The sequence below is a fragment of the Lates calcarifer genome, linkage group LG3 (genome assembly GCF_001640805.2).
Source record: "Lates calcarifer isolate ASB-BC8 linkage group LG3, TLL_Latcal_v3, whole genome shotgun sequence".
Classification (NCBI taxonomy): domain Eukaryota; kingdom Metazoa; phylum Chordata; class Actinopteri; family Centropomidae; genus Lates; species Lates calcarifer.
This window is the reverse complement of record NC_066835.1, coordinates 23,346,385-23,371,606: the sequence shown is the minus strand read 5'-3', so window position 1 is coordinate 23,371,606 and position 25,222 is coordinate 23,346,385. Positions and strand designations below refer to the sequence as shown.

Here is a 25,222-nt window from a genome sequence, read left to right as displayed (position 1 = left end):
GGGTCCCCGGGACGACCGCAGCCTGACCGAACGGAGCAGTGGAGGATGAGAGCCGCCGCCGGGACGGAGAGCCATCCGGAGCCGCCGCTGAACCCCGGAGGAGGCGACATGACTGCGGAATAAACAGGAGAGAGGAGGCGCTGCGTCTGGCGGTGAGAGAGGGAGGGGTGGAGGGATGGAGGGAGGGGTGGACAGATAAACAGGTGGATGATCTGATGGCGGGTGAAGGCGCAGACGGAGCGGATCTTTGACCGGAGCTGTGTCCGCTCCTCGAGGCTGCACTGTGGCCACAGAGCTCCGCACAGAGCCGCTGGATCCACCTGGATGTGGACAAAATAACATGAACACCCTGCAGCTCTGTGGCCTTCATCCTCATCCTCATCCTCATCATCATCATCATCTTCATCATTGTTTATTATATCATTATTTCACCACTAACAGTGTCCTTCTCTTTCAGTGGCTCAGTCAGGATGTCTGTCCCGGCCGGACCTGCACCGCCCGCCGAGGCCGGACCGGAGCTGCCGGACCTGAGCCACCTGACGGAGGAGGAGCGGGGCATCATCCTGTCGGTGATGGAGAGACAGAAGAAGGAGGAGGAGAAGGAGCAGAGCATGCTCAAGTAAGGAGATGAGGGCGGTGATCAATAATCACTGATCGATCATGGAGGTGACGTCAGCCCTCCAGCCAGTCATAAAAACAGATCAATAATCAATAAAGACAGTTCATTGATCCGTCACTAATCAATAATTGATCAGAATGATTGATCTGATTTAAATAAAGTTTGTTTTTGTTGTTTGTTTTTTTAACTACTGAAGTACTCAGATACTTTAATGAATAAAAGTACCAAGAAAATACTGCATTCGAAGTCCCACCGAAGTAAAGTATCAAAATAAAAGTACTTCCTGTAGTTACAGTACGACAGTTAAAGTACTTCCTAGTTAAATGAGTCAGTTTGAAAACAAAGTTACTTCACGTTTAGTTTCTGAGACGTCGTTTAATAAAATATAAAACCAGGTGGTCCTCTGACCTGGCGCTCCTCTGACCACTGATCAGATCATTGATCCTCAGTCACTTGTCGTCAGTTTGTCAGAGTCCAGGACCAGGTCTGAGGCCCGGAGCAGGTTTTCATTAACAGACAACAGAGAGGATCAGTCCTCCTCTGTGTCTCCAGGTGTTCCCAGGACAGTGTGAAATCTCCTCAGGTGGACACACCAGCGTGGGTGTCGGCCTGAAAAGTAAAAAAAATCTGTGTGGATTTAAAAAGACATGAGCGCTGACAGGAAGTGTTTCTCCTTACCCATCAGCCCCGGGAACCAGCAGCTCAACAAAAATACCTGCTGTGACATCACTGGTTGAGGGCGTGGCCAGGTGTGCATTATGACGGACAGTTAGGAAGCGTCTGTGTCTGATTTTATTTTTGATGTGTTTCCTGTTTCCCATCTATTTATGTTGAATGTTGTGTTTTTCAAAGTAAGAGCTGCTGCACTGAATTAGAAATGAAAATATGATACAACGACGATAATGACGATGAAGGATCAGAAGAATGTTAGAATCATAAATTTTCATCGAGTGTTTCTCGGTCGTCTACAGATTACACATGACAAGAAAAAAACTGATCAGATGAACGTTCGCAGCTCGTTTCCTCATGTTGATTGATGTTTCAGTTTTTGTGTTTATTTCTGTTCTGACATCATTTTTATTTATTTATATTTTATTTCATCATCATCTTCATCATCGTGCGTCTGCAGGGATCAGGAGGAAGTGAAACCTCCATTAGCTTCGTAAGTACCTGTATTACTGCCCTGAGTGCACCTGTCCTGGCCATGCCTCTTTCCATACCTCACTTCCTGTTTACCAGACCTCACTTCCTGTTTACCAAACTGCCACTGTGTCAGATACTTCAGTCAGTTCACTCACACGTAGAACTCTGTGTCATCTCAAATCAAACATGACCACTGTGTACTGACAGGAAGTGATGATCCCCCTCCCTTGATTGGTGTTTCCATAAATTTTTAAATACTTCCCCTGCACAGCCAAGATGGCAGCCGGCGTGTTTCTGAACACGTCAGTGTGAAAATAACACGTGTGAGTGAGGAAATATCAGAGCTGAGACACAACATGACCTCAGTCAAACTACTTCCTGTTTCCCATTTGCCCTGCCCACCCCCACCTCTCCAGTGAATCTACTTCCTGTCAGCTGACTCTCTGTGTTACCTGGACAGGTGGAATCCATTCTCGGGGTTCAGTCAGTTGGTCAATAACGTTGCCGCCAACGTGTCCGAAGTTCTGCAGGTTAAAAGTGCGACTGAAGACGAGTTGCAGACGTGAGTAAAGAAACAGATCTGAGGTCTGAGTTGTCCTTTAGTTCTGATCCTGATCTTATGTCTGTGGAGGACCAGACCCTGACGGAGACCAACTGAGTCTCACCCGGAGATCAGAGACTAACAGATACAGTCAGAACAGGAAGTCACAGAAACACTCACTTCCTGTTCAATCAGGTGGATTCAGGTGAAGTTTGAGTCAGTGAAATTGTTCTGTGATCAGTTTAAACAGGATGTTTGAAGGAACAGACTCTGGCTGGACGGCTGTGATCTGCACAGTGAGGGTCACATGACCAATGGGGGCAGGTAGACACACCTGACATCTGAAAACCACAGCTCCTAAAGCTAGCAGTAATGCTAGTTCAGCTAATGCTGCAGGTCACATGATCCTCACACTGTAGGTCATACTGGTCCACTCTGGGCCTTTTTAACCTCTGCCCCCCCCCCCAGGAAGTTACATCAGCAGTTTGAGATGTATAAGGACCAGGTGAAGAAGCTGGGGGAGGAGCCTCAGGCAGCTCAGACAGCAAGGGCAGAGTCTCCGACCTGCGGCATCTGTCGTAAGACGAAGTTTGCAGACGGCTGCGGCCGTGCCTGCTGCTACTGTCAGAGCCGATTCTGCGCCCGCTGCGGGGGGCGTGTCCCACTGAGAGCCAATAAGGTCAGTGATGTCACAGCTGGGGGGGTGGGGGTGTGTGGGGGGGTCAGTGATATGATTCATACCTCCATCTGAGAGAATCAACATGCCAATCACATCATTAATGCCCAATTAGTGTTTTGTCAAACTGGAGGAGGTGAGGGCCAGGAGCAGCTGATTAGTTGTTGTAGTTTCTGTGTTTGGACACTAGATGGAGCCACATGTCGTTTAACCTCAAATCAGCCAATCAGACGACTGAATCCCTGTTACCAAGTAAATCAGATCTGATACAGGTCTTTATACATCCACTGACTACACTGATGGACATTATATTACCACTATTATATTCAGCTCTGTGCATTAATTTAATAAACACGTTGCTCTCCTCTGCGTGTTAAACAGATAAATATGTTTTCTTTCTGTTTCAGGTGATGTGGGTTTGTAACGTCTGCAGGAGGAAGCAGGAGATTCTCACTCGGTCGGGGGAGTTTTATTCCAACATGTCGCTGCTGTCTGTCGATCACACCTCACATGGGGTTCCACAACCAGTGCTGCAGGGGTCGCCGGGGGCCACGGGGCCCCTGAGCAACGGAGCCACCGAGCAGTCAGTGTTATATATTCACCCTCTGGATGACTGCATGAATAAATATTAATGAACATTAATAATAACAGAAACACAGTTGATCGATCAGAGATCAATAACTGAACTGATCTACAACCACCTGTTTCCTCTGAGATATAATTAACCTCAGACTGTTGATTAGTTTGGTTTGTTGTTAATTAGAGTGTGTGACGCCCCCCAACACACACACACACACACACACACACACACACACACACACACACGCAGTAATCAGATTAACAGATTAATAACCTGCAGTTCACACAAGCTTACTGCTGCTAAATACAGCAGCACACTAACACAAGCTAACAGGCTAACACAAGCTAACAGGCTAACACAAGCCAAGTTCACAGCTCTCTCACACACAGTGATGTCACTTCCTGTGTGGGTGGGGCTAGAGACTGAAGTAGGAGGGGGAGTGGTCTGTCACAGAGTGGGCGGGGCTTCAGTTATGATCCAGATATCAGTTATAAATCTGCTGAGTGTGTGTGTGTGTGTGTGTGTGTGTGTGTGTGGAGGTTGGATGTGTCGTGTGTTGAGTCAATATGAAGCTTCAAACCTCCGACAGCTGAACGACAAACTGTAAGAAGTGTTTTTATTTTTAATGTGTGACAGTGAAGCTTCCAGGTCACAATTACATCTGTGATCAATGTTTTATATTCAGTTTGTTATGGAGCTGCAGATCAGGGATCAATAATGAGGTTCAGTTATGGATCAGTTCGTTGGATCAATCAGTTTCCTCTGTTTACCTGATGTTTGTTGAACTGCTCCTTTAAAGGAAACTGGCCTCTGTGATTGGTTCATTCTATGTAGGAGTCGGAGCCCCTCAGGGTCGTATTACGATGGTTGGGGGGGCAGGATGCCCCGCTCGCCCTCTGACCACGGTCTCGACTGCCATGCTCACTCGCCATATGGCTACCATGGTAACGGAGAGGAGGATCTTCGGGGCCGGAGGCGACCAATCAGAGACGGGCGAGGCCGCTGGCACTCACAGGTGAGTCTGATAAAACAGGTGGGAAACGATAGCGACACAGTGACAGGTGATGATGATGTTGGTCTTCATCTCCTGGATCAGGACCATCCTCTGGATCAGGTTCTGGACCAGCGTGAGATGCAGCGCCGCCAGGAGGAGGAGTTTCAGGCCCGTTACCGTAGCGACCCAAACCTGGCTCGTTACCCAGTGAAGCCACAGCCGAGCGAGGAGGCCATGAGGATGTTAGCTCAGGTTGGCAGGGTCCGCCACCAACGCCGCCACAGTGACGTCTCCCTGGCAACCGCAGAGCCCGACCACCTGACCCCGAGACATGCAGGTAAGACCAGAGTCAGTGCCCTGATTCATCACAGAGAACAGAACCATCAACCCCTCAGTGCTTTGCTCAGGGACTCAGTCTTCTTTTTTTCCTCCCAGTTCTCCGTCAGAATTGGCCTCAGGGTTTGGTCGGACCCAGAGGTCAGAGGTCGTTCTCTGTGGACCGCACAGCCAATCACATCAGCCCCACATCTCCCCGCCGCAGCCCGTTACCGCATCAACACCTGGACCCGTGCTCCACCCACAAGAAGAAACCAGCCAATGAGAGTGCAGCACAGAGGGCGCGGAGGATGGGAAAGATGCATGTGATTGGAAGCTTCAGCAGCTCTGAGGAGGATCTGGTGACCACACCTGAGTACACCAGCTGTGACGAGCCCGACAGTGAGTGGCTACATGCTAATTACTAGCTAAACCAGGCTAGGTGGCTACATGCTAATTACTAGCTAATCCAGGCTAGGTGGCTACATGCTAATTACTAGCTAAACCAGGCTAGGTGGCTACATGCTACCTGAAACCTAGCTGAGGCTCTGTGGCATTCAGGGCCAACAGAGGAGTCGGATCGGTGACGTTTTCAGTTCGTCCTAAGAGTCAGAGCTCACAGTGTCGTCTGTCATTTTAAACTTGATTTTAATTTTAGGTTCCTTCAGTCACAAACTCTCAGATGTGAACTCTCTGTCAAGACATTTACCAGAGCTTTTTACCGCTCTCTGTTGGTCTTCCTGAGGTTTTGTATGTTGGACAGAATCAAGGGTCACTTACTAACTTTCAAATAACAGCAAATAACTTTCTCAGGTATCATCACAAGTACAAATGTGATATCATTGTCACATGATGGCACCTGACCAAGTTCCATGTGCTGAAGAAGTGGAAAATGTTTTGAGAAGAAAACCAAAGAACTGCTGTCCATCAGTTGAACTCAGACCTTCATCAAGTAAAATGACTTTCACCTGGAAAAACTGTCCAATCAGAGGAGGCCACCAACACCACCTGGTGGATCTGAGGAACATGATGATGAAGGTCTGTCAGCTGATGGACAGGGTTCACTGTGCAAGAACCAAGTGGAATCTGTTTAAAGCTCCAGAAAAGTTTCTGAATGTTAAGATTGTTTGGTTGACTGCTGTTTCCAAAGGCCTGAGCAAATATATGATGAGAGATGGTTAAAGATGCTGAGACAGATCAGACCTCAGGACATATGTTCCTCAGAACAGATTAATTATGATTCATCTGTTAACATGTTGAAACTTTATAACTTTTAGTCAGCCTGTTCAGATGTTCCTCTGCCCTCTAGTGGTCAAAATATATTATTTCAGTTTTGTAGTGCCTCGTTTTAGGTTCATATGAAGCTTTAAAGGGATATAAGGTCTGATGTAAAGAGGTGAGTAGAAACAGGAAAAGTAGAGTGACAGTAGACACAGTGATAGAGAGACACTGAGTTTGTGTTCTCTCTCTCTGACAGTAATTAGCTCAGTGTGATAATCTTCTTACAGCTGAACTCTGTGTTCGCCTCCACGCTCAGTCTGAGCAGCTTTACCCTGCACTTCCTCCAGCAGACACCAGAGGGTTCCTGCTAGAATCCAACATGTCGACAGACCTCTGACCTCTGTGGGTGGAACTTTACCTAAAGAGAGAAGAGCACTGAGGTTCTGTGTTCTGCTGGGTTCTACTATACAGCTTTCCTGTGGTTCTAAAGTGATTCTATGCAGTTGGGCCTCAATTATGTTCCACAGGTCTCTGCTTCTCTGTGAGGTTCCACATCTGCTCTGTGTGGTTCTTCCACTGTTCTGCAGCAACCTGTTGTTCCCATTGGTTCTCCCAGACTCAATAAGATTCTGTTTCTCTTCTATGTGACTGCTTTGTTTTTCTGTTGGGTTCCATATTCTGCATGGTTCTAACAGTGGTAGGTGTACCGTTGCTTCTGTACTGAAGGCTCTGGTATTTGTGGTTCTTTTTTAGGTTTTCAGGTTAATAATGTTCTGTCTTTGTTCTACAGAGTCCTGCTTCTCTGTGGTTCCTCTGTTCTGTAGGGCTCCTCTGTTGTTGCTGTGGGTTCTGTTCTGCCCTATGTGGTTCTCCTAGTGTTGTGTGTTATTCCGCTCCTGCATGTTCAGTCCCAGAACACGGTTCTGTTGCGGTCTTGTAATGAGAACTGTTTCTGTTCTGTTGCTGGACCTGGACCATCGTCTTTCTTCTGAAACCAGGCATCATGCTGACGAGTTAATCTGCCTCCATGTCATTGGATCAGAAGTCACCTGGTCAGAGATTATGAGCTTTGATTGGCTCAGAGGGATCTTGGCTCCTCCTCTCAGGTTTGGAGGTGACGGAGCAGCTCAGAGACTCTGCTGCGGCTGCCCTGAACACACCTACGTCAACAACAACCAGGACAGCCTCTGACAGACCCTCAGACCTGACCGGTCCAGACCCAGAGGACCTTGGAGGATCCTGGAGACCTGGTCTGAGAATTGGATCCAGATTAGTGCAGAACACCTCCGGCTGACTGCTCCAGTGCTGCTGGGCCTCAGAATCACTGTATGTACTTCTGTTCAATTGGATTAAAAGAGGAGAGTGTGGATTACCAGCCTGCCTCAGGAGTCACTGTGGACACAAGCATAGAAACACAGACTGCAGGAGGCAACACAAGTGTTGACCAACCAGACAGCAACATGTCTGCACACCTGACAGCGAGGGTCAGACAACGTCACTGCAGCTGCTGGATCCCTGCTGATCTGGAGTTCTGATGATTTCTTCAGTTGGATTTCTCTGTGATCTGTTGGATTTCAGTGGCTGTGATCTGGTAGAGAGGTGGGAGGGAAGGGTTGAAGGAGCAATGTTGCCTCCAACCTGCCAACCTCCACCAGCATACAGTCTACAGTTTGATCAACCAGATCACCTTTAGACCTCCAACTAAAACTGCTACACCAAGCTGCAGCTCAGGCTAACAATTGGCTAACAACAGGCTAACTCTGTGAGCTATCAGCGGTAGGGAGTGGGAGAGAAGCTAACTCTCTAACAATCTAACAATGAAATCATAGACAAAAAGATGGACTCAGTGTTTGGACTCAGTTAATCCTATTACAGACGGTATGAACTGCTCTGCAGCCTGCAGGCAGAGCTCAGGGCAAACAACAGCCACAGATACAGTGAGGAGGAGGTTCACCTTCTCCTCTTCATCCTCCTCCTCTTCCTCTGCTGAAGCCTCCTCCTCCTCCCTCATGGCATTCAGACAGACCTGTGAGTACTGCACTGTGTGTGTTTAAAGCTGCTTTGACACAGTGGATCTGAGTGTGTAAAGACGGATTACAGGCGGCATGTTGAGACTGTGGTGGAAGGTCCAGACCCCCTGAAGATCCAGATCCCCTCCCCTGATTGTTGAGTGTTGTGTTGTCAGACTCAGACATCCACTGAATTCAGTCTAGTTTGCAGTAATTACAAGGTTTTACCATCAGGAAACTTCCTGTTGTTGCAGTGAGCCAACATGGCCGCTGCAGGTGGTTTCTGTCTGTGTTTGCTTTGGGTTGGCCTCTGAGTCAAATGTTTGATGATTCGTGTAAAAATGGGTTTTATTTGGAGAGCTGCAGCAGCTCGCTCTGACACAGGTGAAATACAAACAGAGAACAGCAGTAAGAGTTTGTCACATCAACATGTTTCATCTTTTTGTTTAAAGTTGCTTTTAATTGTGTTTGACCTCTGACCTCTGACTTCTCCCTGTGCAGGAGACATGGACAGCCAATGGTGGGATCATGGTTCCTGGCACGGCGAGCCTGGGCCCAAGTCTATGGTAGGACTAAGCCCCCCCCAGTTTATCCATCTAACTCTACAGATACACACATACAGATATATCTAAATGCACTGTAACTCCACAGCAACCGGTCACATGGCAACCATCCAAGGATGGTGAGCGTCTGATTGGTCGAATTCTGCTGAACAAGAGGATGAAGGACGGGACGGTTCCCCCGGATACAGGAGCACTGCTGGGACTCAAGGTGACAAACTGTTCTTCCTGTTTCTGCACCTTCAGCCTCAATGCTCAGTTCAGTGCCTGGCTCATGGGCAGTGTGTTTTCAGGTTGTCGGAGGGAAGATGACAGAGTCCGGTCGTCTCTGTGCTTTCATCACCAAGGTGAAGAGAGGAAGTCTGGCCGACACTGTGGGACACCTGAGACCAGGTAAGCACTCACCTGTTATCCAGCTCTCTCTGGGTTTGACGTGGGTTTTAGCATAAAGCCGGGTCAGTTTTAAGGTAGATCACTGTGGTAACCAAGGTAACCTGCTCCAGAACAGCCGACCACTGACCAATGAGATCGCTGGAAAAACAGAGCCATCATTACTACAGGATCCTGAGGGGGACAGAAGAGTTTACAGTGACAAAGATCAACAGATCCATTTATAGCTCAGTAAAAACAGTTTATGACACTGAGTTGATGGTTTTTATGATGATTAATGATGATGGTTACCATGGTGATCATGTTAACTTCAGCCAATCACATGCAACTTCTTACTCTCTGTGGTTCAGGTGATCAGGTCCTGGAGTGGAATGGTCGGGTTCTTCAGGGAGCCACATTTAATGAAGTGTATAACATCATCCTGGAGTCCAAACCAGAGCCACAGGTGGAGCTGGTGGTGTCCCGACCCATCGGGTAGGTCAAAGATCACACAGGGGTCACATTACAGATAGTTCTGAAAACATAAGAGAACAGGTCTGCAGATCTTCAGATGTTCTAAAGTAGTGTGATGAAACTTCACACCTTCCTAACACTGAGCTAAGGAGGCAGACAGGAAACAGAGCATTTACCAAAATAGGGCTCTGAGAGACGTTTGTTCATTGTCAAATTAATCATAACTGACCCAGAGAGGTTTAAACATCTGGATCTCCACAGCAGTCAGCAGCACTGATGGTCTGACTGATGTTCTACACAGAACCAGAAGTTCTACTCTATTAAAATGTCATGTTAACGTACTGTCTGTGGTTTCTTGTCCTCAGAGATGTTTCTAGAGCCGCAGACAGCTCCCATATCCAGCTGGACTCCAGTGAGTTTATCACACAACAACACAATTACATACACAAGATCACCACAAACAGACAAAGGACTGCCACAAAGAGACAAAAGACCACCACAAGGAGACACAGGACCACCGCAAAGAGACACAAAACTAAGTCCTAAGGTCTTTACACACTGGGGGCATGACAAACAATATGAATTTGAGAAACACTCACCTGTGAATATTCAGGAGCTGAAGTTCTACCACGGCCGGTTCTGGACATATTTTAAGATGATGGTGGGACAGTCTGAAGTCCTGGGGAACTACCAGGATCCTTTGATCCACATCAGCCTCTGACAGTCTGTGTTTGGCTGATTTTTTTATTCATGGTACAAAAATAAAATTACTTACTTAGTTTTTTGCTGTAACATTCACGTTCAGTGTAAGTGCTCCTGACAAAAACAACAGTTTGAAAAAGTATACTAACGAGTGAATTACTTCCCCGATGTGTAAAAACCTTTAGTCTGAAGGAACTGTGCTGGTCCTGTTCTATGACCTGAATGAGTTCTGCTCTATGTTCTGTGTTCAGGTTCCAGTTCCTTCGACTCTCAGAAAGTCGGTCCGTCCATTTCTGTCACGTCTCCCATGAGCCCCAGTGTCCTGTCCGGTCAAGTTTCTGTAAGTTTACCCAGCATGCACTGCACTGCTACACAGCCCACAGCCAATCAGCTGTCAGTTAACAGTCGTCTCCATGGTGATATGTGTGTGTGTGTTTCAGACTGTGAACAGGCGTCCTCTGGTTCCTCGAATTCAGGTAAACTGTAGAACACAGAGAAAAGTGAGACGTCCATCTGTAGTTTAGTTTTAGTTGACTGAACTCTGTTTTCATTTTTTTTATTAGTGTCAGTGATGTCAAAGCCCCACCTATCATCTGGTTACCAAGCAACCACTGTCTTTAAAATAACTTTGGTGCAGTAAAAAGTTTTGTCATTGTTAATAAGGTTGTCTTCATTTCTGTAAGGTTCTTCTGTTGTTATCAGGGTCTCTGTTAGGTTCTACTTCAGGACTGAGGGTTTACATCAGGTTCTGCCACAAATGATCCAGTTCAGGTTCTACATGGTTCTACAGGGATCTGGTCTATAGGGTTCTTTTCTGTCATCCAGGGTTCTGTAGGGTTCAGACCTCTGCTACTCTGTTTTCTTCAGTTCCTTCTCTGTTCTGCAGTTCTCTGCTTCTGTCTACGGCACTTTTCTGACATTCTTTGTTGTTCCATGTTTTTTTCTGATAAGAATATGTTGGGCTTTGGTTGTGTTCTAAAAGTTCTGGTCAGTATTTGATGGATTTCCCAACTGTCAGATGGTTTATATGAAAAATAAGGAGAATGAATTGCCCTCATGTTGAACAGCTAGATCTTATGTTCTGTGGCTTTCTAACAGGGCTGTGTACAGTTCTGATTGATATGTTTGATTGTGTTCAGCTTTTCTCCTGAGGCTCTTCTTCTGTTCATCAGAGTTCTGCCATTGTTCCACTGGGCTCTACATGTTTTATGGGTTTTGTCTGGTTATAGAGTTTGTTCTTGTTGTCAGATGTTGTACAGGGTGAACCTGTTTCTCTGTAGAGTTGTTCTAATCCTGGGGGTTGTTATACAGGGTTCCATTATGTTCTATTATGCCATTTAATTGAGTGCTGTTCTGTTCTGTGGGTTCCTCTACTGTACTGTATCTGCTTTAGGTGGTTTCCCAGTGTTTGTTTGGGTTGTTTCTCTGTTCTTTACAGTTCTCTACAGCATGTTCTGTGGGTTGCAGCTGTTACCTGCATGGTTCTACTTCTTTCTGTTTTTCTCTTGTTTTGGCTTGTCTTCTCTTCTGTGGGTTTCCTCTTCTGTATCAAACTCTTCACTGTTCTACAGGGTTCTGTTGGTCTGCAGGGTTCTCCTACAGCTGTGAGGCTGTCTTGATTTAAAATCTGTTTTTCTACAGGTGAAGCTCTGGTATGATAAAGTCGGTCATCAGCTGATCGTCACAATTCTTGGAGCCAAAGAACTTCCTGCCCAAGATGATGGCCGACCCAGGAACCCTTATGTCAAGATCTATTTACTGCCAGATAGAAGGTAAAAAAGAACCAATCATAATCCAGAGTTTTAAGGATCAAATCATGTCAACTGATGATTAGAATGTGTTGGTCTAGGTATACAAGACGTGTCTAAAGATATTCTGAGATCGATGTTCTCAGTTCCTTATCTGTCTATCCACATGGTTCTAGTGTAGAACCGGCAGAATCCCAGGTCTGGTTCTTTACAACCAGTCATTGCTGCTCTGTGATTGGCTGTTAACTGTCCCCTCCTCTCACCACAGTGATAAGAGTAAACGGAGGACGAAGACGGTAAAAAAGTCAGTGGAACCTCGATGGAACCAGACCTTCATGTACTCTCCAGTCCACCGCCGGGAGTTCAGAGAACGCATGTTGGAGCTGACGGTCTGGGATCAGGCGAGGGTCCGAGAGGAGGAAAGCCAGTTCCTAGGAGAGGTTGGACCACACAAAGAGCATTCACAAAATAAAGAACCTGTCTTGCTTCAGATGCAGTCACCTTTAATGAAAATCTGTTCTGTCTGTGTTCAGGTTCTGATCGAACTGGAGTCGGCTCTTTTGGACGATCAACCTCACTGGTACAAACTTCAGATCCATGATGTTTCCTCACTGCCACTGCCCAGCGCCTCCCCCTACCTGCAGAGGAGAGGACTGCAGCCTGAACTGAGTCAGACCAACAGGAGGCTGCAGAGTGAGAACACACACTGATAACACACACTGAGCCTCTGTATGAAAATATTTTTCATCCATGTTTTATTATGATTTTTCTGTAATTACATCAGTTTTAACATCTTCTTGTTTGTGTGTTTTTCTTCAGTTCATCTTGTTTTGTTTTTAAAATTCGCTTGTTTGTTTTTGTTGATTTGTATTACTTTCTTCCCATGATGCTTTGCCAGACAAAGGTCCTTACTATAACTCAGGTAATAATAGCTCTGTGCCTGTGTTTGTGTTGTGGCTGCTAACCCTCTGTAACTAATGCTAACTACTATTACATTTCCACATTGATGATGCTAAGCTAACAGACCTACTTTGTAAACTGTGCTGATTATTTTCACAACTTTGTTCACTGAAGTCTGTGTTGACTGGATTTTAAAGACACGTTGTGTACCAGGCAGAGGGGTCTAATTAATGACACTGTCCAGGTGCATCATGGGAAATGTAAGAACCAGTGTTTCTGGACTAAAAGTCATGATGTGTCCATTCCAGTCCAGTTTGGACCATTCTATTTTAGAGTAAACAGGGGTCCTTGACAAAGTTCCACATGTATTTACATGAAGTTGAGTCCCTCACAGAATTTAGTAATTCTTACAGCTCAGTCTTGAGGTCCTTATCAAGCTCTTCAGTTCCTTTAAAGGGTTCCAGATGTCTTTGACCTGATTGCAAACTGGCTTTACATGAAGAGGTTGTAGCCATTCCTGAGAGGTTCTCATTGATCAGGTGCCACAGGTTCCTGAGGGGATTCTAGAAATACTTTTGGAGGTTCTATGGATTCATGGCGTACCAGTAGTATTTATGTGCTTAGAGGATTCTACAAAAGATCTAGAAGTGGTTAAGAGGGTCTTCCTGATGATGCTCCCATGCACCTTCAAAGGGACCTCAGTGATAGTTTGAGGAAATTACATGAAAAGGTTTTAGAGGTTCTTCATATCATCCCACTGACCTTTTAGGGGGATCCTAGAGTCCTCCAGAAGATATCCTTAAAATTGTTCCAGTGCTTTTTAATTAGACTACAAAGAAAGGATCCAAGTGGTTTTAATAGATTCACAATAACTTGAGTGGATTCAATAAATCCTTGCAGAGATTCTGTAGCTCCAGGGTTTTTTAATGTCCAAGGTTCTTGGGTTCCTATTGTCCAGGAGTCTTTGGGAGATTGATGAAATTGCAAGAACTAAAGAAATAAAGTCTAGTCTAAGTCAAACCCTGTAAATGCACTTCCAGAAGTTCTTAAAAGGGCTTCAAAGTAGTAGTTGTTGAGGTGGTCTCAAATTCTAGAAAACCTGTCAAGGGTCTATAGATCCTTGACAGTCCCCAGTAATCATTAGGAAGGGTATAAGCTTCAAAAAATTATCCAGATATCCTTATCCTCCTTCCTGAGGATCTGTGAGAGGTAGGTGGAATTGCAGGGATTATGTGGTTTTGGTGGGAGATGTAGGAATCCTTGAAGGGGTCTGAGGGAACCTGTTTTCAGTTTGAGGCATAAACTCAGGTGAAATATGTGAATCTCTCCTTAATGTTGATGTGTAAACTCACTTGTTTCTTATCTCCCTGGACTGTTTCTGTTTTTGTGTCAGATTAGTCGACCTTCCTGTAGAGGATTAACTGAGGAGCTGCTTACAGGCTTAAACGTCCTCTCTCTCTCTGTCTCAATGTCTCTCTCCCTGACCCCTCCCTCTCTCCCTCCTTCCCTCTTTCCAGGGTCTCAGAGGATCAGTGACAGTGAGTTTTCAGATTACGACTGTGAAGATGGCATCGGGGTGATATCAGGTGAATTTCATGTACCATCGTGCATTGCAACACCTGCAGCTTAGTCTGAACAGAAGTCATCAAAGTGAAATTCATTTTCCCGTCCTTGTCAATTTTCTTCACTTTAAATTCCTGGATAATAAATTTGAACTGACTTCAGTCTGATGGGACCTGGTCTGACCAGTGAAGAGCAGGGTTTTTCAGGGTTCAACTCTGGTTCTGGTTCTTTCTGTGCAGACTACAGACAGAATGGGCGGGACTTCCACAGCTCCACCCTCTCAGTGCCGGAGCAGATGATGTCGTCCAATCATTGCTCTCGATCTGATATGGTCAGGATGAGGTCACGGTCACCGAGTCAACCGCCTCCTCACAGGTAACCAGCTGCTACTGAGCGCACGTCCTTATTATAGTATACTGTCCCTCTATCGTCATCCCTCACCTTGTGACCCCTAAACTCTGATCTTTGACCTCTGATGACCTCTGACTTCTGGTTGCCAGTGGCAACCCTCTGTACCCACTGTACCGGGAAGACGCTGTGCGGTTGTTGCGAGGCTCCAAACTGAGCCGAGCGTACTCTGACGCCGGCCAGTACAGCAGTCTGAACAGGTAACCATGGTAACACACAGCACAACACCTGACCTGGGTCACCTAGACTCCAGCCAATCAGTACACAGTCCCAGACACAGAAGAGGAATCAGTATAACTCGATCAATAAGTAATCAATAAACATGATCCTATCAGACAGGATGTGTGTGTCTGTGTTGTTTGACCAATCAGACATCACACGGCAAACACTCTATGAACAGGTCTGAACCAGGACCCAGGTCTGGACTCAATGATGTTTTGTAGTTCTGGTTCTACTGGTTCTAGTACCAGTTGTAGTTCTGGTTGTAGTTCTGTTGTAATACTTGTTAGTCATAGCACCTGTTAAAGTGCCATTACTAGTAGTATTGGTGCTGCTGGTTGTAGACCTGAGTACAGATTTTAGTACTGGTTTTCAGTATTGGCTTTTCTACTACTACTAGATGTAATACTGGTTAGTCCTGGTCGTAGTACTGGCTTGATTACTGGATATAGTACTAGTGATGTTTCTGGTTGTAGAATTAATTGTAGTGCAGTTCTGACTGATTGTTTCTCTGAGTTTAGGAGATCACTGAGGAGAATGTCTGTTGCCAACTCTCTTGATTCCCACGACAGGTACTTCAACTACTGGATGTAGTAGTAGTAGTACCTATAGTACCATTAGTTGCAGTAACTGTAGGATAAAAGTGATCACATTCTCATCTCTGTACTTCTGTGTGTCAGATATTTTAATGGTCCGAACCACACTCCCTGGACAAACCATATGATGAATGGGAGCTGTGAGGACTACAGGTGAGCCCTGGGGCTTCTAGGTAATCTAGTGTAGAGGATGAAGTTGACTTTAGATTCATCATGATCTGGAGTTGTGACCTCTTTGTGCTCCTCAGTCAGGACTTCATCCCAGACTTCCCCTACGAACCTGATGCCTATGATGAGGAACTGCTGAGGTAAACTGACTCTCAGACTCTGACTCAGACTCTTTGACAGTTTGAGAGATGTAGGTGTAGAGGATTATAGTAGTTCCTCAGTGGTTTCATCCCTCCATCCAAGCTAGAGGTACTTCTCAGAGTATAGTGAGTTTAAATTTGTGTTCTTAGTTTGAACTGAAGTTCATCTGAGGTCTGAGACAATAGAGTTCTGGCACTATCGCTGTCACCTGTTCATCTGCTGTGTGACAAAATAATCCCAACTCAAAGGTCCATTTACAGGATTTTTTAGAAGGAGACCAGAGACTGTTGGTGTTTCCAGGCCTGAAGAGTCTCCAGCCATGATGGCTGCTTTGGAGGCCATGCTAACGTTAGCAAGTTAGCATGCTAACGTTTACTGATCTGTAGAAAAAACAAAGTCAAACTCTGGAGAACACGAGTCTGAACTTGACAATCTCTGTACTTAGAAATGCCTCAGAACTTTCTCCATTTTCTCCCCCAGAATCCTTTGCTGTGTCTTCTCTCTCACAGAGGCCTTTTGGGAAATGTTGTGCAGAGTATCACCAGGTCTTCTCAGTTTCCTTTTTTGGTTTTTGATTTCCAGCCTCCAGTGTCTTACACTTCCTCTTTACCTGCCTCACAGCCAACCAGCTGACCCACTGACAGCAGCCTGGTTGTTACGGTGATGTGACTAATGAACTCCTCCCGTAGGTGCAGTGGTTGTCATGGTGATGGTGAGTGACAGTTGTCATGGTGATGTGCAGGTACAGTCGAGGGATGGACCGGCAGGATTACTACAGTCGCTCTCGGTCAGCTGACCAGCGAGCGATGGCGGACAGACCCATCTACACACGATCACACTCCACGGACCGAGCTGACTCCTTTCACCTGACGTCCCGACGCTCCGCCCCTCCCTCACCTGCCCTTACCAGGTGACCGACAACTGACCAGTCAGAAACCTCCATCTCTGTAGTGTTTATTGAATGTGGTTTTTATCCTTGAAGAGAAGCATGACGTCTGTCTGAAGTGCCTCCTGATTGGCTCACAGCAACATCATTGTGACATCATACATCACTGTCACTTCCTGTCATTACTAACAACCTGTCGTCTTTTCCTCAGTCACATGATTTCTGTTCTGAATTAATCTTTCTTTTCTTTTCTCAAACACTACCCTTATATCTGATTCTTGTTTATTTGACATCATGCTGATGTTCGTTGTTTGTTTTTTGCTGCATGAGTTTCTCCTGAAGACAATTTGTTTTCTTTCTGAACTCTGCACTTTGTTTGTCATCCTCCTGATGTGAACTCAGGCTGAATCCAAACCTCCCTCCTCCAGACATAAAGACTGAGCCCCTAAAATGAGCTATGAGACTGTCTGACATGACCTGTTGCTATGGAGATTAATTAAAGTTCTTGGTGTCTAAAGGCCTGGTCACAGCAGGAAGTGAACTAAACTGAATCTGTGCTCAGCTTCCTGGGAACATGTGTTAATGTGGGTTTTAAGGTTCAGGGAAGTCTGGACATTTGGATTCAGCCTGAAAACCACCACAGCAGGACCTGACTCAGTAAACACACATCAAAGCTGATCAGTGCAGTTTCTTTGTGCCAAATACCCTGCTGATCAAATCAATCCCTGTAACCATGGAGACCGTGTCCAGTGATCAGTGCATTGATTGACTGACATCAGGTCAATGGTGTCTTCAGTCAACTCTCAGGGAGTGTGTTAGCCATTACCTTGTAGCAAACATAGTGTAGTATGGCTTAGCTAAAACCTACATAGCGAATGACTACAACCACTTTGACCTCTGACCTTTGACTGTACATCACTCCTGTCTGGTTGGTAGTTTGATTCCTGACTTTGTCCGACAGGGCGAACCCTCGAAGCGGATCAACCCAGACGAGTCCATCAGGATCACCGGTCTGCAGCCACCGAGGACGCCAGCTGCCTGCTGTCCCGCCCAAAGGAGCTGTGGACAAAAGTACGTCTGTTAGAGATGATAGTTACCTGTCAGGTGACACCTCCAACCAACCAATCAGACAGATTCTGTCAATGATTCAGAATTTGTTAGGCAGGTTGTTCAGGGTTGATCTGACATGAACAGGTTCCTGTCTGACTACCTCAGACTGCAGCAGCTTCATAATGAAATTTTATTCAGAGATACAATTATTGAGTAAAAAGTTAACAAGCAAAACCTTTAAAGACAGAGAAGTACAAGTATTAATGTTGGTCTTGTGTCAGTCCAGCTGCTGTGTTCTGATTTATACCAGTTAGGAGACTGTCACAGTAATCTGAACATGAGGGAAAAACCCAGTGATCTGTTTGCAGATATCAGGGACAGTGATGAGGATTATTGTTTATTTTGGTGAACGGACTAACAGGGTTTTACTGTTACATATAATGGTGTATCATCTGCATAAAGATGAAGAAAATGCTAATGAATGATATATGAAGTGTCTGGTGGCCTGGTGGTGCTTGGTGGTTGTTGTGGTCTAATAGTGAGTTGTGTCTTTCAGATGGAGGAGAACCTGACCCTGTGCAGACAGGTACAGACTGTGATCTGTGTGTAGTCTAGATGACTCTTTGTAAAAATTTTGAAAAGATAACTTTATATTTGTAGCATTGTCCTGTTGGGGGATAACCCCCTGGTCTAAGGTGTCAGAATCCAAAGTCCAGAACCCTAATAATAGTAGCAACTTTTAAAGCAAGGGCCGTCTCCTGGAGCCAGGCCTCTGATTGGAGGTTATTGAAATGGGCCTAGCCCAGTGAACAACCGAGGAATGACATAGACCAGCTGCCTTCTCAGCCCCTGTGAGGCAGAACATGACATGTCAGTCTTCATACACTCTCTGCTGGAGGATATTCATGGTGTTCATATGATATGTGATAGAAAGTTGTGTGAGGTTCAAATGCTGCCAGCCATCTTAGACCTGACCTGAGAGCGGGTCAGTCCAACAGTAGTTTCAGTGACGACAGGTGAGGGTGAAGCTACATGTGACTGTTTGGCTGTTGAATCCGATCATAAGAACATTCATCACCCCATTGTCTCTTTTCATTCATTTTTAATCATCTTTTTTCCTCATTTTCTCTGAAATCTTTTGCCTTCCATCAGTTTTGGCCTCGACCACCGCAGGAGCACCACCTGCAGCTGTAGCCCCGCCCACTGCCCACAAACAAACCCCTCCCCCTGTCAATCACCAACTGCCTCCTCTTATACGCATCCAAGCCCCGCCTCCTCCCAGACCTGTCCAACCTCATCCACCTCCTGTCTCTGCATCCGCACCTGTTGCCACACCTGTACCTATACCTGCCCCCACACCTGCACCTGTGGCACTTCCTGTCCAAGTCAAAATCCCGCCCCCAGCTTCTGCACCAACACCTGCCGCAGCACCAACTCCAACACATGCCCCAACAGCTGCTCCAGCCCCACCCCCAGCTCCTGCCCCTGCTCCAGCCCCACCCCCAGCTCCTGTACCTGCTCCAGTTCCTGCACCTGTTCCAACCCCACCCCCTGCTCCTATAGTCCGATCACAGCTACCTCCTGAACCAGCACCGCCCCCTGCTCCTGGAGTCCAATCACAGCTGCCTCCTGAACTAGCCCCGTCTCCTGCACCTAATCAAATTCCTACCCCCTCACCTACCCCAGCCCCCTCCCCTGCTCCGTCACCAGCCCCGCCCCCACAGACTCCAGGTGTGTACGTCACAGGTTTGATGCATCTATAGCAATAGACCAATCAGTGTAGACCTGTAGATCAGATCAGATTTAGATGTCTCAGTCTCCGTCATCACTTTTCATTCATGTGTTCATCTTTGTTACATCATGCTGATGTCATCACACCTATCCGTGTCAGAGCCAGACAGACGCTCAGCAACACCTGGAGGAACCAGAAAAGGCAAGTCAGTCTCAGGTGGATGTGATGGTGCACTCAGGTGATCCCTGTCAGGTTGTTAACTGATCAGGTGTTATTTAGGTGTTTATGATGAGTTCTGGGATCAGGTGGATCACTTGAATGGTTCAGTGAGTGTTCAGAGTGCTGCCTTTGTCTGACCAATGACCTCTCTCTGTCTGCCATGATGTAGAGGTCACATGGGAGGACCAGCAAAAGAAAACAGCCAATGGTAATGTACCACCTGTTAGCCATACCCACCTGCAGACAGGTAGACCCTAGATGATGTGACTCTTGGTCACCTGAGTTAGTGATGAGATTTTTATTAGAGGAAGTACAGAAGGTTCATTTAGTCACATATCCATCCTTTTGTCTGTTCATCTGTTCATCCACTCATTCATCCACTTCTCTCTCTCTTGGTCTGTATCACCTCAAGTGACCTATTAACTTATTTTATTTTATATATTCAATTTAAAGAGTTTAACCAAAAGATCTGAGCAACAGGAAGAAAACTTAAGAAAGTAAAACTAGATAAAGTAATAAAATAATTCAGTGTTGTAAAGGACAGTTAAAGATGTGTTTTAGCTGATGAGGTGGATTTTTACAAAAAATTAGACACAGGAGCTGTAAGAATTGATTTTTTTTGACAGGAAGATAAAACTGAGCCTCATCTGCATAGAGATGATGAGATATATGATGTAACCAAGACGAAGCAAATTTAAATAAAACAGATTCAGAAACCTGAGGTTCATCTGATTATGAATAAATGAAACTTCTCTGAGCTGATTTAAATTATCTATTACACGGTCAGGATAACAGCAGATATTTTATGTCTGCAGATTTCTGTTTGATGAATTACATTAATGTTTGACACCCAGCCCTAATCCATTCACTGATTCATCCATCTGTCCATCCCTTCATCCACTCATCCCTTCATCTCTCCTGGTTGGTGTGATTTTAAGTTTTAGTGAATCATTTCATGTTTGGTTAAATTTTCTTCTTTTGTTTTCCATCCATCTATCCGTCCACGTCCGTCCATTCATCTGTCCATCCGTTCATCCATCCGACCATCCATCCATCCAACTGTCCTTCTGTCCATCCATCCATCATCCATCCATCCATCTGTCATCCATCCATTCATCCATCCATCTGTCTATCCATCCTCCATCTGTCCATCCATCCATCCATCTGTCCGTCCATCTGTCCATCCATCGTTATGGTGTGAAGGGGAGGTGTTGCCGCTGAGCAGAGAAGGTAAAGATCCTGTCCTCATCTCTTTCAGATTTTCTCTCTGTTCGTCTGTTTTCATCTCGTCAGCAGACGTAAATCATCTGAATGTGAAGCTCAAACATGAGACGAAGCTCTGCTCGGTGATTGGTTGGATGAATGAACTTGAATTTCATGTTGCTCTTCCTGTTTGCTCACCACGCTCTGTGATGTCAGTGATGATGTCATTATTAGGGACAGAAACACAACCAAAGACAAACTTTGAAATATATTTAAATATGTCACAGTGGGATTCAGTGACATCACCGTCCGACATGATGACATCACCTGAATCTGACCACCACAGCTATGACATCAGAGTGATGTAATGAACTAATTGTGCTCTCCTGTCTCTGCAGGTGTGATGAAGGATCCGTCAAAGGTGAGACTGAAATATTTTATCATCATATTAAACAACACTGTACACACATCACTGATGATGTCACACACCTGCTCACCTGTCCTCTGTGTGTCCAGATGAGGGACAGCGTGTCCTTTAAATCATCAGACAGTGACGTCAGTGATGTGTCGGCCATATCCAACACCTCCGACACTCGACCTGTTCGAAGAATCAGGTGAGAGAAGGAACCAATCACAGAGCAGCTTCTCTGAGTTTCTCTGGTTTTAGCTGCACCAGTCCCAGTCCTGGTCCAGTCCTGATTCAGTCCTGGTCCCCACAGTGACCTCCTTACAGATAAATCCTCATGGTGGCATCAGAGGAAACCATTGTTGCTTCGTGGTTAAGACCAAATAATTTAACCTCCACGTCCTCACTTCGTCTTCATTCACACCTCTGTCTCTGTCCCCTCACTTCCTGTCCCTGTAAACATGTTGTTAATCATTTCCTGTTTAAATCAGCATGCCGCATATGTTAGCATGTTTCTTTAAGTTAGCATGTTAGCATGTGTTACTCCTCTTCATTCTGCATGTTTCTGTCTGCATGCTTCTGTTCTCCCCTCTCATTGGCTGGGACAGTCGGGCGGAGGCTCTTGATGGCCAATCAGTGGAGTTGGGGGTGGGATCAGAGGGAGCAGTGGCGGAGGGCGGGGCCTCGCTGCAGAAGAGTGAATCAGTAGAGGAGGGAGAGGAGGAGCAGCCGGAGCCTCCAAAGTAAGAGACCGACCAACGACTGTGACTAACCCGTCATAGCAACAACGTGACTCTACCCACTTCCTCTGTGTGCCGATGCAACCCCTCCCTCTTAAATGAGTGACAGATGTGTTTATGCGCCTCACCCTCAGGTGACTGACAGGTGTGGTTGTTCCTCTCTCCTCCTGCAGGGTGGGGTCGGCGGCTGGAGCTCCTCTCACAAAGTCGTCGAGCGTCGGTGGTGAAATCTGTTCGCTGGGAAGAAACGACGACGACGACGACGACAGGAAGAGACGCTCAAGTTTCGGAGCAAGGATGATGGGAATGGTCGGATTAGGAAAGAAGAGTCAGAGCGCCTCCCAGCTCAACCCCGAGGGTCAGTCCCAGTTTGACCAGTACACGCCCCCAACAACCAGATAACCAACAACACCAAAAGAGAGTTCAGTGTTCCTAATGTGATCAGTCAATCAATCAATCAACCAGTCAAGTACAGGTCAGCGTTATAAGGACAGAGGAGTTTGGTTAAACAGCAGTTTGTCCAAAACTAAAAATCTGACACTGAGCAAATAAAACAAGAATGAGCACCAACAATCAGGAGAACTGAGACTGCCCCCTGCAGGCAGGATGGAAGTACTGCAGGTACTCAGTGTTGATGGGCTGATATTCAAACCCTCTTCTCTTTGTCTCCCTCCATCACTCCATCCAGAGGAGGAGAAGAAAAAGAAGGTGGTGAGACTTCCTGTCCAGAGGAGTGTAGAAACCGGTTTGGCCATCGAGTTCAAAGCTCGTTTCACCCGACAGCCGAGTCGAGATCCGGATGCCGAGGACCCCAAACCTGGAGCGTATGAATCACTCCTCCTTTTAATCTGTCACTCCTCTTTTTAATCTGTCACTCCTTACTCTGTTGCTCCTCTTTTTAATCTGTCATTCCTTATTCTGTCGCTCCTCTTCTTAATCTGTCACTCCTTCTTTTACTCTGTCACTCCTCTTTTTAATTTGTCACTCTTCTCTGGTCCTTTTTCATTCGTTTCTTTTTTACTCTGCTGTCAGACATCTGGTCATTTGTCTTTATTTTTCTCTCCGTTATTTACAGTATTAATTTGTTTTATTTTTCTCTCCATCACGTCAGTCTGATTTTTCCAGGAGTTAAACTGGCCTCAGACCAACAGTTCACCGGCTTCCTGGAGGGATTAGGTCCTGCCCAGCTGGCTGGACGGCAGACGCTGGCCACACCCCCCATGGGTAATGACCAATCAAAACTTTATTAAAATAGATTATTCTAACAATAGTTTTTATTAATATTTGCATTATTATTTCTATATATTAGCGTTTATAGTTACATTAATGTTTATCTTCATACATTGAGATTTAGATTAGTTTGTTTACATTCAGAAAATATTTATAATACTTACATGTATCTGTGACATCATTTAACATGGGCTCCTCTGATTGGCTATTTGTTGATCAGGTGACATCCAGATCGGGATGGTTTACAGGAAGGAGCGTCTGGACGTGGAGGTGATTCGAGCCCGGGGGCTTGTGGGTAAACAAGGAAACAAGAACACTCCAGGTGAAAATACTACACTGTACTAATACTGTACTACACTGTACTAATACTGTACTAATACTGTACTGTTGTACTACACACTTGAGATAAACCATAAACAGTGGATTTAATCAGTGTTGTGTGTTGTTGATAAAGTGTGTGTTGATAACGTGTTTTGTGTAGCTCCATATGTGAAGGTGTATCTGATGGACAACGGGAAGTGTGTGTTGAAGAGAAGAACTCGTCTGGCGAGAAAAACACTCGATCCTCTTTATCAACAACAGCTGCAGTTTGAGGAGAATCCTGAGGGGAAAGTACTGCAGGTAATACACACAGTACTATACAGTAATAGATTACTTTCTGCCCCTCCTGCAGGAACCATGCTTCCTGTTCCTCCTCTAAATGTTCTGTCAGTTTATGGAGCAGGGTCCATTTAATGTTCATCCTGTAGCTTTTGACAGAGTCACATGATATTCCTCAGCTGATTGGAGCGCTATGTTCAGGTTCTCCAGGAGAACCCTACGTCCTAACCTTCTTGTCTGTCTGTAGATCATCGTCTGGGGAGACTACGGGCGAATGGATCATAAATCCTTCATGGGTGCCGCTCAGATCCTATTGGACGACCTGGACCTGTCCAACATGGTGATTGGCTGGTTCAAACTGTTTCCAGCCACGTCATTGGTGGATCCTGCCTTGGCCCCGCTGACCAATAAGGAAACAGAGGGCACAAAATCGTAGCGTCAGGAGGCGGGACTGACTTTACCGTCATGGTAACGGGCTGAGAGGGGGGAGGAGGGGATAGGTTGCTGCTGGGCGGGGCCTAAAAGAAGTTCCATGATCCTCCTCTGCTGTTGCATGCTGCATGATGACATCACAGCCATAATGTAACAATGCCATGATGATGTCACCGGGAGTAAGAGGGAGGCTCCGCCCCCCCAGACAGTGACCTAAAAAATGAGCCCCCCCCACCAACTCCCCCTGCTGAGGGTGGGGCAGTGCAGCAAAGGATGCTGGGAAAGGACAGGAGATGCCATCGGCCCTCCAGCTGCCGGCCAATCACAGCAGCTTCTCTGGAGTCATGTGAAACAATAGACTCAGTCACCTGATGGTTTCCATGGAGATGGAGGAATATGGAGGTCTGGTTCTTTGTTTTTTGCATGGAACGATGAAATGATTAGAAAAAAAAACATCAACTGCAAAAAAATGTAAAGAACATGAGAACATCGCCTGAAAATAAAAAGATTCTCAACACTCAGTGGTTCTCTGGAGCGCTGTTCTGAGGTTCTATTAGTAAAAAAAGAAAAGTTCTACTGGTGTCACTGTCGTGCCTTGTATTAGTGAGGCTGATATATCTAGTTACTACTATAAGGTTCTACCAGCGTCACTGACGACTCCTGAAAACAAGCTTCAACTAATTCCACTGACATGATTCCAGTTCTTTAAGGTTCTCTTAGTACCTGTGACATAACTCTGGTTCTGAAAGGTTCTTCTCACATCACTAACAAGATTCCA

General features: G+C 45.8%; 1 protein-coding gene across 11 annotated transcripts; it reads left to right on the top strand.

Annotated features, from left to right (window-relative positions):
• The first annotated feature begins 5 nt into the window (after positions 1-5).
• Positions 6-24,965, top strand: rims2b (regulating synaptic membrane exocytosis 2b). Of its 11 annotated transcripts, XM_051069712.1 has the most exons (37): positions 6-152; positions 458-619; positions 1,749-1,781; positions 2,223-2,324; positions 2,772-2,982; positions 3,387-3,562; positions 4,394-4,574; positions 4,656-4,890; positions 4,989-5,270; positions 8,600-8,664; positions 8,750-8,869; positions 8,952-9,051; positions 9,399-9,522; positions 9,867-9,913; positions 10,455-10,543; positions 10,644-10,679; positions 11,845-11,975; positions 12,220-12,391; positions 12,485-12,644; positions 14,369-14,437; positions 14,654-14,789; positions 16,689-16,856; positions 17,794-17,903; positions 18,439-18,468; positions 19,035-19,613; positions 19,774-19,815; positions 20,003-20,041; positions 21,037-21,063; positions 21,435-21,457; positions 21,553-21,650; positions 22,051-22,185; positions 22,356-22,540; positions 22,871-23,006; positions 23,294-23,406; positions 23,633-23,734; positions 23,894-24,033; positions 24,260-24,965. In XM_051069712.1, the coding sequence occupies exons 2-37, from the start codon at positions 471-473 to the stop codon at positions 24,446-24,448; spliced, it is 4,734 nt and encodes a 1,577-aa protein (XP_050925669.1). In that variant the 5' UTR covers positions 6-152; positions 458-470; the 3' UTR covers positions 24,449-24,965. The 11 variants fall into 11 exon arrangements, with proteins under 11 accessions (XP_050925669.1, XP_050925672.1, XP_050925671.1 ...); XM_051069715.1 differs by lacking the exon at positions 10,644-10,679; XM_051069714.1 differs by lacking the exon at positions 18,439-18,468.
• The last annotated feature ends 257 nt before the right edge of the window (positions 24,966-25,222 follow it).